Below are 12870 nucleotides of genomic sequence, written 5' to 3' on the forward strand. Positions count from 1 at the left end.
ACGCAGGTAGCCCACGAGTCCACGACTGGATTACCGCACCGCCGTACCATCCAGCCAAAGAGACGGCAGCGTTTGATCCCGTATCCCCTGCGTGCCCAGCCAAGATCATGCCAGCTACAGCTTACAAGTGGCCACGACAAAGACAGGCCACACCACACCACCGTGCTCGTGTCGTGCTGCGCATCCATACCGTACGGACGATGCGACTCATACGATCGAGCACAGCACGCGCGACGAGCCAGCAAGTGCAACGGCACCAAACCACCTTTTGGCAACTGATGAATCGCGCGCTGAGAAGAAATCCCCGTCCTGCCACCTGGACACCTCGCGGCCAAACCGGGACACGCAGTCGGGGACGGGGTCGTCGGGACTTGGCCTTCGGGGCGGACCGGCGGACCAGTGATCCATATATGGATGGCAACCCGCTTCTCTTCTCTTCTCTTCTCTCCCGCGATCGACCAGCCAGCTCCTCCGCCTCCTCGATCTCCTACCTCTCGCGCGCAATCACCCGGCCGATATGGCCGCCACGACGCCGGTGACGTCGTCGCCGGGTCCACCGGAGGAGCAGGACGAGGGGAGGACGAAGCCGCACCACCAGCGGGTTCCCAACGGGTACGTTATGATCGTGGTCCCCAACGACCGTCGCGACGAGTTGCCCGCCTCCTCTCCTCCTCATGACGCCGACGCCCCAGAGGAGGAGAGGGAGGACGAGGAGGAGCGGTCACCGCGGGCGACGTCCTCGCTGTGGCGCGCGGCGGTGGCGGTTGTGGCGCTCGCGGCGCTGGCAGTGGCGGGCAGAGTCTGCCTGTACGCGGACGGGGACGCCGCCACGGCGGCCTGGCGGCTCTTGGACACGCGGGAGGACGGCGGCGGCGACGAGGGCGCTGCCGGCGGCAGGTCCTTCCTGCTCCCGCTCTACCCGAAGCCACGCCGCGGCGGCTGGGCCAGGGAGCGGGCCAGCGGTGGCGACAACTGGCTGCAGAATTCCACGTCGTTATTTCCGCCGCTCACCGGCAACGATCACTTCCCGGAAGGGTGCGTGCCCGCAGCCTCTGCAAGAATTCGGTTTCCGTAATTCTGTCCAACAAACAGTATCTGTTCTTCCATCTGCTGCTGTTACATTCTCGAACAAGCTGGGTTTCTAGGAATTTGTTCCTTCCTTCTTGTTAATTAATTGCTTTCTGTGGGGAAAAGGGGAGCTGCCTTCTTTCTCGTTCAATGCGGCTCTTGTAGTATGCCTTGTTGGTCCTTGGGTTTATCGGCTCTCTCGTTCGCGGACACTCCTTGACATTTTCCGATTATTTTGAGTTTGTCGGCTCCTAATCGCGGACACTTCTGCACAATTTTCGGTGATTTTGAGTTCGCCGCCTCATAATTGCGCCCATTTCTGTACACTTTTGCATGATTTCGAGTCTGTTGTCATGTCTCCCTTTTCCATTCAGTTGGCTATACCATGTTTCAGGGGCTCCACCTCCATTCAGATTTTGAGTTCGCCGCCTCATAATCGCTCTGCTGTTTGTTTTCGGGGAGTAGTTGGAACTGTCATTTGTTTTAGTGCTAGTTGCAGAGTTTGTACTCTAGTCGTTCGTTCCTTCACAGAATTGGAAGTACGTTTGGCCATCATACGGAACCGTAACTCTCTCAATCATTTGGGATTTCATCATTCAGTAGGGTCTACGCTCTCGAAGTTGTCTATACTCAGATATACAACTGTCTTTAAATTTTGGGTTAACAGTGCGCTTTCGAATAAATTAGAGCGATACTGCTTTGCTGGCTTCGAAGTCAACACTCGTCCCAACAAACGGACATAGAATAACTATTTGATGATAGATAGTCTTTCTTGTTTATACATCCAATTGTCGGTAGGCCTTGTTAACATCGCATTATTTTCCTTCTAAATGTTAATGCCCTTACCCTTGCAGGATGTACTACACTACTGTCTCTTTGGGCAATCCTCCAAGGCCTTATTTTCTTGATGTTGATACTGGCAGCCATACAACATGGATCCAGTGCGACGCGCCATGCACAAGCTGTGCAAAGGTACACACCATTTCAGCTACATGCTCCGTTTTACTACAATGTCGTTGCCTGATGATCTTAATTAATAATTAGTGGAAAATTCCATGTGGCTTAGTGGTTGAGGGGCTCAAGTCATGGGTTCAAAGTCCCCATTTGAAGCTCTTCTTTTTCATGATTAGCTGGATTGTCCCAAGTTCACTGGATTCTGTAATAAACATTATTCAATCTTGTTACAGGGAGCTCACCCTTTATATAGGCCCCCTGCACGGACGAATCTAGTTCCTGCCAGTGATCAACTTTGTGAAGGAGCCCAACATGACAACCCAAATCAGTGCGACTATGATATCAGTTATGCTGACGGAAGCTCCTCTATGGGCGTTCATGTAAGGGATAATATGCAGTTCATCAGTGAAGATGGTGAAAGGGAAAATGCAGACATTGTGTTTGGGTATGAGTCAGCCTTCCAATAACTGATAACGTCATGACATGTATGTATAATGATGATTGTTGTTAGCACATTGTCTAAGAAACTAACTGCCATTTGTCCATCGCATACAGGTGTGGATACGATCAGCAAGGAATTCTTTTGAACAGACTAGAAAATACTGATGGAATTCTCGGTCTGAGCAACCAGGCACTAAGCCTTCCTACACAGCTAGCCAGCCGAGGTATTATCTCCAATGCTTTCGGTCACTGTATGACGAGAGATCCCAGTGGTGGTGGTTATTTGTTTCTTGGTGATGATTACCTTCCCAGATGGGGAATGACTTGGGTCCCTATCCGAGATGGTCCAGCAGAGTAAGTTGCCTCTGTCTTATGGAAAATTATTTCAGTTCGTGTGGCTATCATTCTTTCCTTGGATGTCATGCACCATTTTTAGCCAATGCGATATGCTGTGTTTGCAACATATCCTCAGCAATCTTACCATTTCTTGTCACTCTCTGAGACTGAAACCATAAAGGGGAAAAATTACTCAACTGCTTTTCTATAGCTCATTACTCTCTCCCTAATATCACACTGTCACCACATGCTTCAGGAAATGCCATGAAACTGACCTGCATGCTATGTCTCTACTCAAATCACAAATATTTAGTTGCCAAAAGCAGGTGGAAGAAATGCCTTTTTTTAGCCTGAGCACACCAGCCGAGTAGCACAAGTTCCTACAGCATACCAGGAACTCTTCTACGTGGCCCCTTTCCTGTGAAATAAAATTGCACATGAATATGCTGTTATATAAAGTTGAAATAATAAAAGTTAGGCCATATAACTGAAACTTTCCCTTTCTTGTGAGCTTCAGTGATATACGCAGAGCCCAAGTCCAGCAGGTAAACCATGGGGATCAGCAGCTCAATGTGCAAGGGAAGTTGACTCATGTGATCTTTGACAGTGGGTCCACATATACACATTTCCCAAATGAGGCGCTTATAAAATTGATATCTTCGGTGAGTGTCAATTCTTCTATAGATGTAATCATAAAACAGGTCAATTCTTATGTTTTCTTTTAATTTAACAGCTGAAGGCTGCATCCCCACGACTTGTACAAGATGACTCAGACAAAACACTTCCTTTCTGCATGAAAGCTGATTTTCCAGTGAGGTAACATGATCGAAATCTCTTAATTGAATATGTCTTTTTTGCTAAATTGACAGGCATTTTTTCAGATCTGTGGATGATGTGAAACATTTTTTCAAGCCCTTGAGTCTGGAATTCGAGAAACGATTTTTCTTCTCCAGAACCTTCAACATTCGTCCTGAAGATTACTTGATCATCAGTGTAGGTTCCCATGTGATGTTTCTTACATCTGATTAATACTGTATACTCCATTTCCTATTTGAAGTACAGTAGTACACCTAAAACATCATGGTTTTCCTGGGATTCATTTCAGGATAAGGGCAATGTCTGCCTGGGGGTGCTCGATGGAACAACGATTGGTTATGATTCAGTAATAATAGTCGGAGGTATTCAGTGGTCATTTTCTTGACAAATTTCGATTGCCCAATCTATTCCTGCTAAATTTATCCTTATCTCATATTTGTTGCAGATGTTTCTCTTCGTGGAAAATTGATTGCTTATGACAATGATGAGAATGAGGTCGGGTGGATCGATTCAGACTGCACCAACCCTCGCAGACAAAGCAGATTTCCTTCCTTCCTGCGACGAGCGTTGCACAACCAAGTTCTGTAAATACTACAAAGATGCTACTGTGAAATCAGCTGACCATGCTTGTTCTTACAGACGTGAATCCTTCGTCTGAATTCTGAAACTGCCATGGAACCCTCCTCTTCCTTGGCTACAATCGTGTGGAGGAAATGTAACTACGGGATAGAAAAACGGTTACAAGACGGGGAAATAGAAAGGAAAGGTAGATAAGCATAGCTAACATATTGTACTTTGTATTCCCGCTGCCTGTACATAGTCAAAAGAAGCATAATCGATAGCAGTTGTGGTATTTAGCTGACCATGTTTGCTATGTTTTAGAGATTAAAGTGGGGAAGCATAATCGATAGCAGTTGTATTTCATTGACACTTCTGATATTTCTGATTGGTATTCAGTTTCATCAACAGTTTTCTGATTGATGGAATACTGTGATAAGGATTCTAATTCGCAAGACAGTCTACGCAACTTTAATCGATATATACATTAAAGACAACCAAAACTAACAAAGAACAAGAAATCACAGTGATACAAAAACCAATATCAAATTTTCTGGTGAGTGCAAAAAAGAATAAAAAACAGGCAATTCACAAAATATACTTTGAACCCTTCACGCAATATACATACGTGCAATCAGCCAGGTGTAACATTATTTACAAGTCGCTGAAAACACAATAGAACAGATGCATAGATCAGCATTTTACCATATTGATGATTTCTGTGGCTGTAAACTGAACTCCAGCAATACAGCTTGCAATCATCTGATTGCACATTTACAAGTTTAGTGTACATTCCGTACCCCCAAATTAATTTTAAAAACAGAAACTAGATGCCAAAACAGGATTGCATGGTCATCTGAAACTGAAGCCTTGCAGGTTGTCATCAGTGTCAACTCTAGAATCCTACCATTTTCCGTATTTTATCGAAAAACCTAACATCACCTGTGCTAACTGCAGTAGGCTCCTCCACAGGATCCTTAAAGTTAGCCTTCTCACTCAACTCATCAAATGCATTAACAACATTCTGTAGTCTGGCAACAAATTCAATCAGAAGTGATGCAAATGTAGCCAAGGACAAGGCACTTGCACTTTCATATGTTTGGGAATCCTCGTATTCAAGTGGTATGTTTGGATGGAATGATCTACGAGCAGGCCAAGACAGTAGTGGCTTAAAACCGTCAATTGTTGATGCTGAATCAAATCTGCTCAGAAATGAATTTGCAACAAAGCTCTTTGACTGATGCACTAAAGTTTGATCAACTATGGTAGGTTCCACCCCGCCATTGTTGTTTTCTTTGGCTTTGTTTTCTTTTTCCACAGCACTGGTGACATCATTCTTGTTTTCTTTGTTCTTGTTTTCCTTTTCCACAGCACGGGTGCCATTTAAAACTTCTTTGATTCCTTGAACTTGCTTGCTAGCATCCCATCTTTCAGTGTTCACCAGAAGATATGACTTCTCATCAATCTTTTTTTGCAACTCTTCAGCTGCCATGTGAACTTCGAACAGAATACCTGAACTCAGCTTGGTCATTGTCTTAACTCTGCTTCCAAGCTCGCGCAACACTTTAGCTCCTTCCTGTCCCACTCTTTTAATCTCTGCAGCAAATACCCTTATGCTTTCTGGTGGTGCCTGGTGCAAGCGGTAGAGTCTTACCGCCTGTGACCGAAAGGTCCCGGGTTCAAGTCACAGTCTCCTTGCATTGCACAGGCGAGGGTAAGGCTTGCCACTGACACCCTTCCCCAGACCCCACACAGAGCGGGAGCTCTCTGCGCTGCGTACACCCTTTTTTTTTGGTGGTGCCTAATGTCAATAATATATTTGTTTAGAAAAAAAAGATGCAGAGTCTCAACAGTTGTTGTTGACATTAAATGGACAAACCTGAATTTCTGAAAGAATGCAACCATGTAATGCCATGACTGCAAAGGAACAGTGCCTCAATGCTCCAACTTTGGTGAAACTCCTTCAAGGATAGTTCATTGTTTTGTAAGGGCCATGGGGTGGCTCCCATATAGCAAAACCAAGCTGAAAACACACTAGAAATTAAATCTGACAGCAGCACCAATAGCAATCAATATAAATCTGCTTGTACGTATCAGTGAATTTCCCAGTGTTGTACCCAGAGACCATAACATAACAGAATGTCAACAAGAACACACGGAATCCATACTCATACGGCTTCATCATCGGATGCAGCTTTGTCAAGGTTGTGACAAAGGCTACCAATATAAACAACGAGAATTACACTTTAGATATATTCATAGGCCCAATGAGAAAAAAAAATTGATTGCTCTCAGAATGTAAGTGCTCACCAACAATAAGGATACTTGTTATAAGAATCACTTCCTCCAGTTTTCCCAGATGTTTGGACAATTCTGCAACTGCTAGAGCAAAAGCTCCTGCAGTTAGTGTCCCCAATCCCTGATTAAACCCTTTGCTTAAGGTTGCACCTGCATCAACACTGATGCAAATCAATTACAGAATATGGAAAAATGAATTTGCCGGTGTGCACCAGCCACTGGACTTGTTTCATGCCCGGAAGGTCAACCATAGAAGCAATTTTCTTAATAAGACAAGTTATGGAGCGGTATAGGGAGAAGAAGAAGGACCTACACATGGTTTTTATTGACTTGGAGAAGGCTTATGATAAAATACCAAGGAATGTTATGTGGTGGGCTTTGGACAAACATAAAGTCCCAACGAAGTACGTCAGGCTCATTAAGGACATGTACAACAATGTTGTGACTAAAGTTCGAACAAGTGATGGAGACACGGATGACTTCCCGATTAGGATAGGACTACATCAAGGGTCAGCTTTGAGCCCTTATTTGTTTGCCTTAGTGATGGATGAGGTCACAAGGGACATACAAGGGGACATCCCTTGGTGTATGCTTTTCGCGGACGATGTAGTGCTAGTTGATGAAAGCCGAACATGAGTGAATCAGAAACTGGAGTTATGGCGGGAGACTTTGGAGTCCAAAAGTTTTAGACTCAGTAGAACTAAAACTGAGTATATGAGATGTGACTTCGGCACTACTATTCGGGAGGAGGAAGGTATTAGTTTGGAAGGTCAAGTAGTGCCTAAGAAGGATACCTTTCGATATTTAGGATCAATGCTACAGAGAGACGGAGATATTGATGAAGATGTTAGCCATAGAATCAAAGCAGGGTGGATGAAGTGGCGGCAAGCATCTGGTGTCCTATGTGACAAAAGGGTACCACAGAAGCTAAAAGGCAAGTTTTATAGGACGGCGATTAGACCTGCTATGTTGTATGGTGCAGAATGTTGGCCTACGAAAAGACGACATGTTCAACAGATAAATGTCACGGAAATGCGTATGTTGCATTGGATTTGCGGTCATACAAGAAGTGATCGAGTTCGGAACGATGATATACGTGATAGATTAGGGGTAGTACCAATTGAAGAAAAACTTGTCCAACACCGGTTGAGATGGTTTGGACATGTCCAACGGAGACCTCCATAGGCACCGGTGCGTAGTGGAATCCTAAGCCATGATAGTAACGTGAAGAGAGGCAGAGGAAGACCGAAGTTGACTTGGGTAGAGGCAATAAAAGGAGACTTGAAAGGATGGAATATACCCAAAGACTTAGCCTTAGATAGGAGTGCTTGGAAGACAGCTATTCACGTGCCTGAACCTTGATTGCTTCTGCTGGGTTTCAACTCTAGCCTACCCCAACTTGTTTGGGACTTCAAGGCTTTGTTGTTGTTGTTGTTGTTGTTGTTGCACCAGCCACTGGACCCATCTTTTCCAAGTTGAAAATTTTCCATCTAAGGGTCTAAGTAGCAGTGCTAATCAAATAATTAAAAAAAAAGCAAGCACCTTAAAGACCAGTGACAAAAAAGAAAGGTATAAGAAAGAACAGCTTCCTTAGTGGCAAATAAAAAAAAGGAATTATCTATGTTTTTTAACTTTCTGCATCACAGAAACAATACCTACAACATTTAACAACCAATCTTACTTTTTTCTTCCAAATTTTATTTGTTTTGTCCATTTGAGTAGCCATTATTCTCTGAGCGACCTACACAAAAAGGGTTTCCAAATAAATTTGATGAAACCCATAGTTTAATAAGCAATTGTGACCGGCTTAAATTTTACGGTATGATAGTTTGGACTTTGAAGACGTCTCAAGAAGCATCTGGCCTAAACTTTAAGAAGTTGTGGTCCATCACCATTGTAAATATAGTTTTAATAAAGTTACACATCCCACTGCACACAGGCTCGAAATAAAATATGCCAGCCAACAGCATAAACTAGGCAAGCACCATTTCTTAATCCATCTACCACCCGATCTTCAGCAATGTCAAAAGCCGCTCAATCACCAGGTCTTCGACAATGCCAAAAGCAGGGGGCCACGTTCAGCAGATGGGGCTAATGGAAGACGAGTTTTCCTGTCTCTGCACGGAACAACTGATTCACTCGGTCACCTAAAAGTGGACCCGTGTTGTGCATTGCTGGGAGTACAAACCTAACATCTCTAGTATCATTGCCCAAAAGAAGAGATCTCATAATTACATTTTTAAGCTGGCAGGCCCGACTGCCTGAGTGATCTTGAATGCAACGGTAGTTCGTTGCTGATCCGCAGATCAGATGAACATGGGAAGGAGTACTGTATATATGGCCATGCTCCAAGAACTGACGCGTCGGAACAGAGACAAGGGCAGCAGCCACAAAGATCCCATCAGAAGATGAAGGCACGCAAGAGACTCGAGATTCGACAAACGAAGGAATTTCAATCAAGACCGAACAGTAGAGGAACCGGGCCATAGCAAAGATGACACCTTGAATTGAACGCAAGTAAACCCAGGGAAAGTCGAAGGCGGAGCGCACCGATGCTGAACTCGAAGACGACGACGACGGTGAGGATTGCCCAGACGGAGTGGCTGACGTTGTCGCGGGGCTCCCGGAGGAAGACGAGCAGCGAGATGAGCGCGAGCGCGAGCGCGACCTTGCCCGCGAACACGGGCTTCCGCGGGTCGGCCCGCGCGAACGCCCACAGCTCCGCCACCGCGCCGCACGCCGCCCCCCACCAGCGGGCCACAGCGCCGCCGGCCCGGCGGAGCAGGCCCTCCTTGGGCCGCTGCTCCTCCCCGTCCCCGGGCTGGGAGGTGGTCGGCAGGGTCCAGGCCGAGGAGAGCAGCGGGACCGCCGCCCCGCGCTGGTCCTCCAGCGTCGACCACAGCGACCCCAGCCTCGCCGGCGGCGCCGCCGGTGTTGGCGTTGGCGGCAGCGCGGCCGAGGCCACGGCCATGGAAGCGGTCGGCGGAAGGTTACGGTTACGGCCTTACGGGGGGATGGATCCGCCGGTGGGGCCTGCAGGCGATACGGAAGCATCGCACTGGGATTGTTTGCTCTGGGCGCTCGGGTTCTGCCGTGTCCGGGAGGGAGGGAGGATGTGCAGCTTGCAGAGAAGAGTGCAGTGCGCTGCTCTGTCTGCTTATCGTGATTGCGACACCGCGGCGTGTTCGTACTTTGTAGACGACGAGATCTGCTCGCGTTGCTATTGCTATGACTCGGCGGTTTCTGCTGCAGTTCCGTGGGCTGTCGGCGCTGCGGCCGTCAGCCCGGTGGGTTTTCTACTGTTTTTTTTTTCCTTCCCTTCCCGTTACGCAGTTTTCGGGCTTGGGCTCTTTGATTTCTTGGAAACCTGGAAATATGGCCCATCTCATTTGGTTTTGCAGACCGATGGGATGGCTCTTTGGAACATCCACCGCGGTTTTTGTAACTCCGGCCATGTTTTAGATTGCAAAAAATTTTAAACCGATGAATAGTAGCACTTTCGTCTTATTTGGTAAATATTGTCCAGTCGTGGACTAACTAAGCTCAAAAGATTCATCTCGTGATTTCTAACTAAACTGTGTAATTAGTTATTTTTTTTTATCTACATTTAATGCTCCATGCAAGCGGCTAAAAATTGATGTGATGGAGAAAGAGTGAAAAAACTTGGAATTTGGAGGTGATCTAAACAAGGCCTCCATAATAAAATGAACTGAGCATTATTGCTACTGGCTGACTTCGTATAACCTAATGTCACTTTTGTCACTTGAACGATTAGTAGTATGGCACATTTGCATCTACATTGTGCATTACTCCCTAGTTCTTAAAAAATTACTTATATGATTCTAGTTTCGTTCTGAGTCAAACAATATCGGCATCTCTCTCGCGCGGTGAACACAGGGCCAGCCATGGCTGCTCGTCCTTGTCAAAACACCAAAATACCAGTCATCTCTGTGTTGCTATGTGGCCAAGAAAGCGAACGAGGCTCACCAGGAGAACAAAGCAGTTATGGATCATCTCAACATTCCCCACTCCATTCACCTACAAAATCCATTTGAGCGTGATGATGACAGCGAGCTAGAGGGGAACCACGAGTAGCTGCCAAAGGGGAAGTGAAAAGGTTTGATTCCATTTGGTTTGTGTACTTCTCTCGTCTTGTAAATTTTTTTTGCACGTGATGGATGTTGATATTTGTTAACTTATAGATAAATTCATAAGCGCAAGCATGTGGGGATGTAGCTTTCGCCCAAGACTATTTTAAAGTATCGATATACTAATCAGTGATTAAGGTCGTCTATGTTTTGTATGGGCTAGAGAAGGTTTTCCTATGGTTCCTTTGGATAATCTAAGGAGTTAAGAGCAACTCCAATAATGTTCCCTAAAATAGTTACCCTACTTGCGATTTAAGGGTTTTTTCTACTTTTAAAGGTCTTGTTTACTAGGTTAAACTCTAACGGTAGACATCTCAAATTATGGCCCCTGTTTTTAGACCTATTGGTCAGTCACATTACACTTATTCTTTTTATGTTTCCCTTTCCTGTTCACTGTTCCTATCCCCGCTCCTAGTAGGGCCTCATCGGGGAGGAGGTTGGGAACGAGAGGCTCGTCGAGCAGGAGGCCGGTGATAAGGCAACCTGCCAGGGATATAGCCTTGGTGAACGTCAGAACGATATATAGAAAGATGGGATTTTAGTGTTCCTGCCTCTATTCCAAAGCTCAATGGTGATTTTACCCTTCTTTTTTAACTTTGTGAGTTTACCCTCGCTATTTTTAAATGAAGCATCCATTTGCCCCTACTTTTAACACCGTTTGAACTGGTGAGATTAAATGGCCAAAAAAATAATAAAAAAGGAACCTAGACAAAATGACAGCACTGCCCCTCCTCATCCTGAATAGCTCGAATCGTCCCACAAAAAGAAAAGCGTCGGGCTCGGGCACTTCCCCATTCGGAGATGGGACCTAGGGTTTTGGCTGCTCCTGGCGGCAAGGTCTTCCTGGAGTCGAGGTGTGCCTGTCTGAAAGCCCTAGTTTAGTTTTGGATAATTGATGAAACCTAGGACTAACCTTTGATCTAAGTGTATGAATTAGATAAGGTAGTCCAATCCAAGTGATGGAGCAAGATGATGGTCATGGTGAAGGTGATGGCCACAAAAGAGATGATCAAGCGCTCCAACTTGAAAAAGAAGAAATAGAAAAATAAAAACCAAGGAGATCCCGACAAAGGTATCAAATATGTTTTTGTTTTGGCACTTAAGACACCATAGAGGGTGTAAGTGCATTTAGGATCGATTGCCATACTATAAAGAGGAGAAATCTTTGGCTAAGCGGTTATCGAGTGCCACTAGGTGACATGATTCTTGCATATTGAAAGGACATAGGATGATGCCTAGAGGGGGGTGAATAGGTGTTTCTGAAAATTAACACCTTAAAATGCGAAAACGATTTAGTAATGGGAGTTTCTGAGTGGAAACTCCAAATCAAAGCAATACAACCCCTCACAAGTTAGCCACAGAGTATATAAAAGATACTAAATAAGTTTATGGAGCCAAGCACCTGCAACCAAAGAGTCAAATCAAAATGCAATTAAGTTTGGAACATGAATTAATACCAGATGTGTCTGGTATACACGGTTTCAGTGGAACAACCCTAAACTTGCTCCTTTCGATTTCTATCTTCAAACCAAACTGCAAGTACTTACCAGAGATGACAAGATACACAGAGAACCTGCACAAGAGCTAGAGCAACACAAATATCAAATGAAATGCGAATTGAGACACAATATTTGTCTTATCGAAGTTCGGACTCGTTCGAGTCCTACTCTCCGTTGAGGGGGCTACGGGCGACCCAACGAAGTTCAGCCCTAGAGGGTACCATGAAGGTCACTCTAGCCGGAGTCTTTTCTAACTCCTTTTCCTTCTTCCACTAGTTGATTCCAAGACAGCAGAATCGAACGTTACAAACTTTTCGAGGCACACCACAATATCTCGGGTGCTCTCCGGCGAAACCTAGCCGTCTAGAACTGAAGAGTCCAAGAGTAACAAATGCAAATCATGAGATTGACAATATGCATAAATGCTCAAGTGGTTTGATTGGTCTCTTTTTGAATTTCTCTCAATCCACTAATGGATTTGGCAATTTGGATCACACACTCACTAAGAGAGGGTTTGAGAGAGTTGGCAAAGCTAAAAACGTGCTAGAGGATCAGCAGAATCAACATCCTCCAAAGGTGGAGGCTAAGGGGTATTTATAGACCCTTTGAAAAACTAGCCATTATGTAGCCGTTGGGCAATACCGGACACGTCCGGTATGACTTGCACTGCGCCAACGGTAACTGAGTTACAGTATGCGAGGTGTCGGAACTCCCGATGAATGCCAAAACTCCTGACCATCGGAACTATCGAC

At 45.4% G+C, this 12870-nt stretch overlaps 1 protein-coding gene and 1 pseudogene across 2 annotated transcripts; one reads left to right on the forward strand and one right to left on the reverse strand.

Annotated features, from left to right (window-relative positions):
• The first annotated feature begins 333 nt into the window (after positions 1-333).
• Positions 334-4592, forward strand: LOC136527902 (aspartyl protease APCB1-like). 2 transcript variants are annotated; one of them, XM_066520762.1, is made up of 10 exons: positions 335-932; positions 963-1035; positions 1923-2040; positions 2256-2467; positions 2578-2817; positions 3317-3461; positions 3533-3615; positions 3681-3792; positions 3905-3977; positions 4061-4592. In XM_066520762.1, exons 1-10 carry the CDS (start codon positions 518-520, stop codon positions 4201-4203), a joined length of 1614 nt encoding a protein of 537 aa, XP_066376859.1. In that variant the 5' UTR covers positions 335-517; the 3' UTR covers positions 4204-4592. The 2 variants fall into 2 exon arrangements, with proteins under 2 accessions (XP_066376858.1, XP_066376859.1); XM_066520761.1 differs by having other exon boundaries at positions 334-1035.
• A 183-nt stretch (positions 4593-4775) lies between these two features.
• LOC136525951 (aluminum-activated malate transporter 9-like) lies at positions 4776-9917 on the reverse strand (annotated as a pseudogene).
• Positions 9918-12870: the final 2953 nt, after the last annotated feature.

The sequence above is a fragment of the Miscanthus floridulus genome, chromosome 19 (assembly GCF_019320115.1).
Source record: "Miscanthus floridulus cultivar M001 chromosome 19, ASM1932011v1, whole genome shotgun sequence".
NCBI classification, from domain to species: Eukaryota; Viridiplantae; Streptophyta; class Magnoliopsida; order Poales; family Poaceae; genus Miscanthus; species Miscanthus floridulus.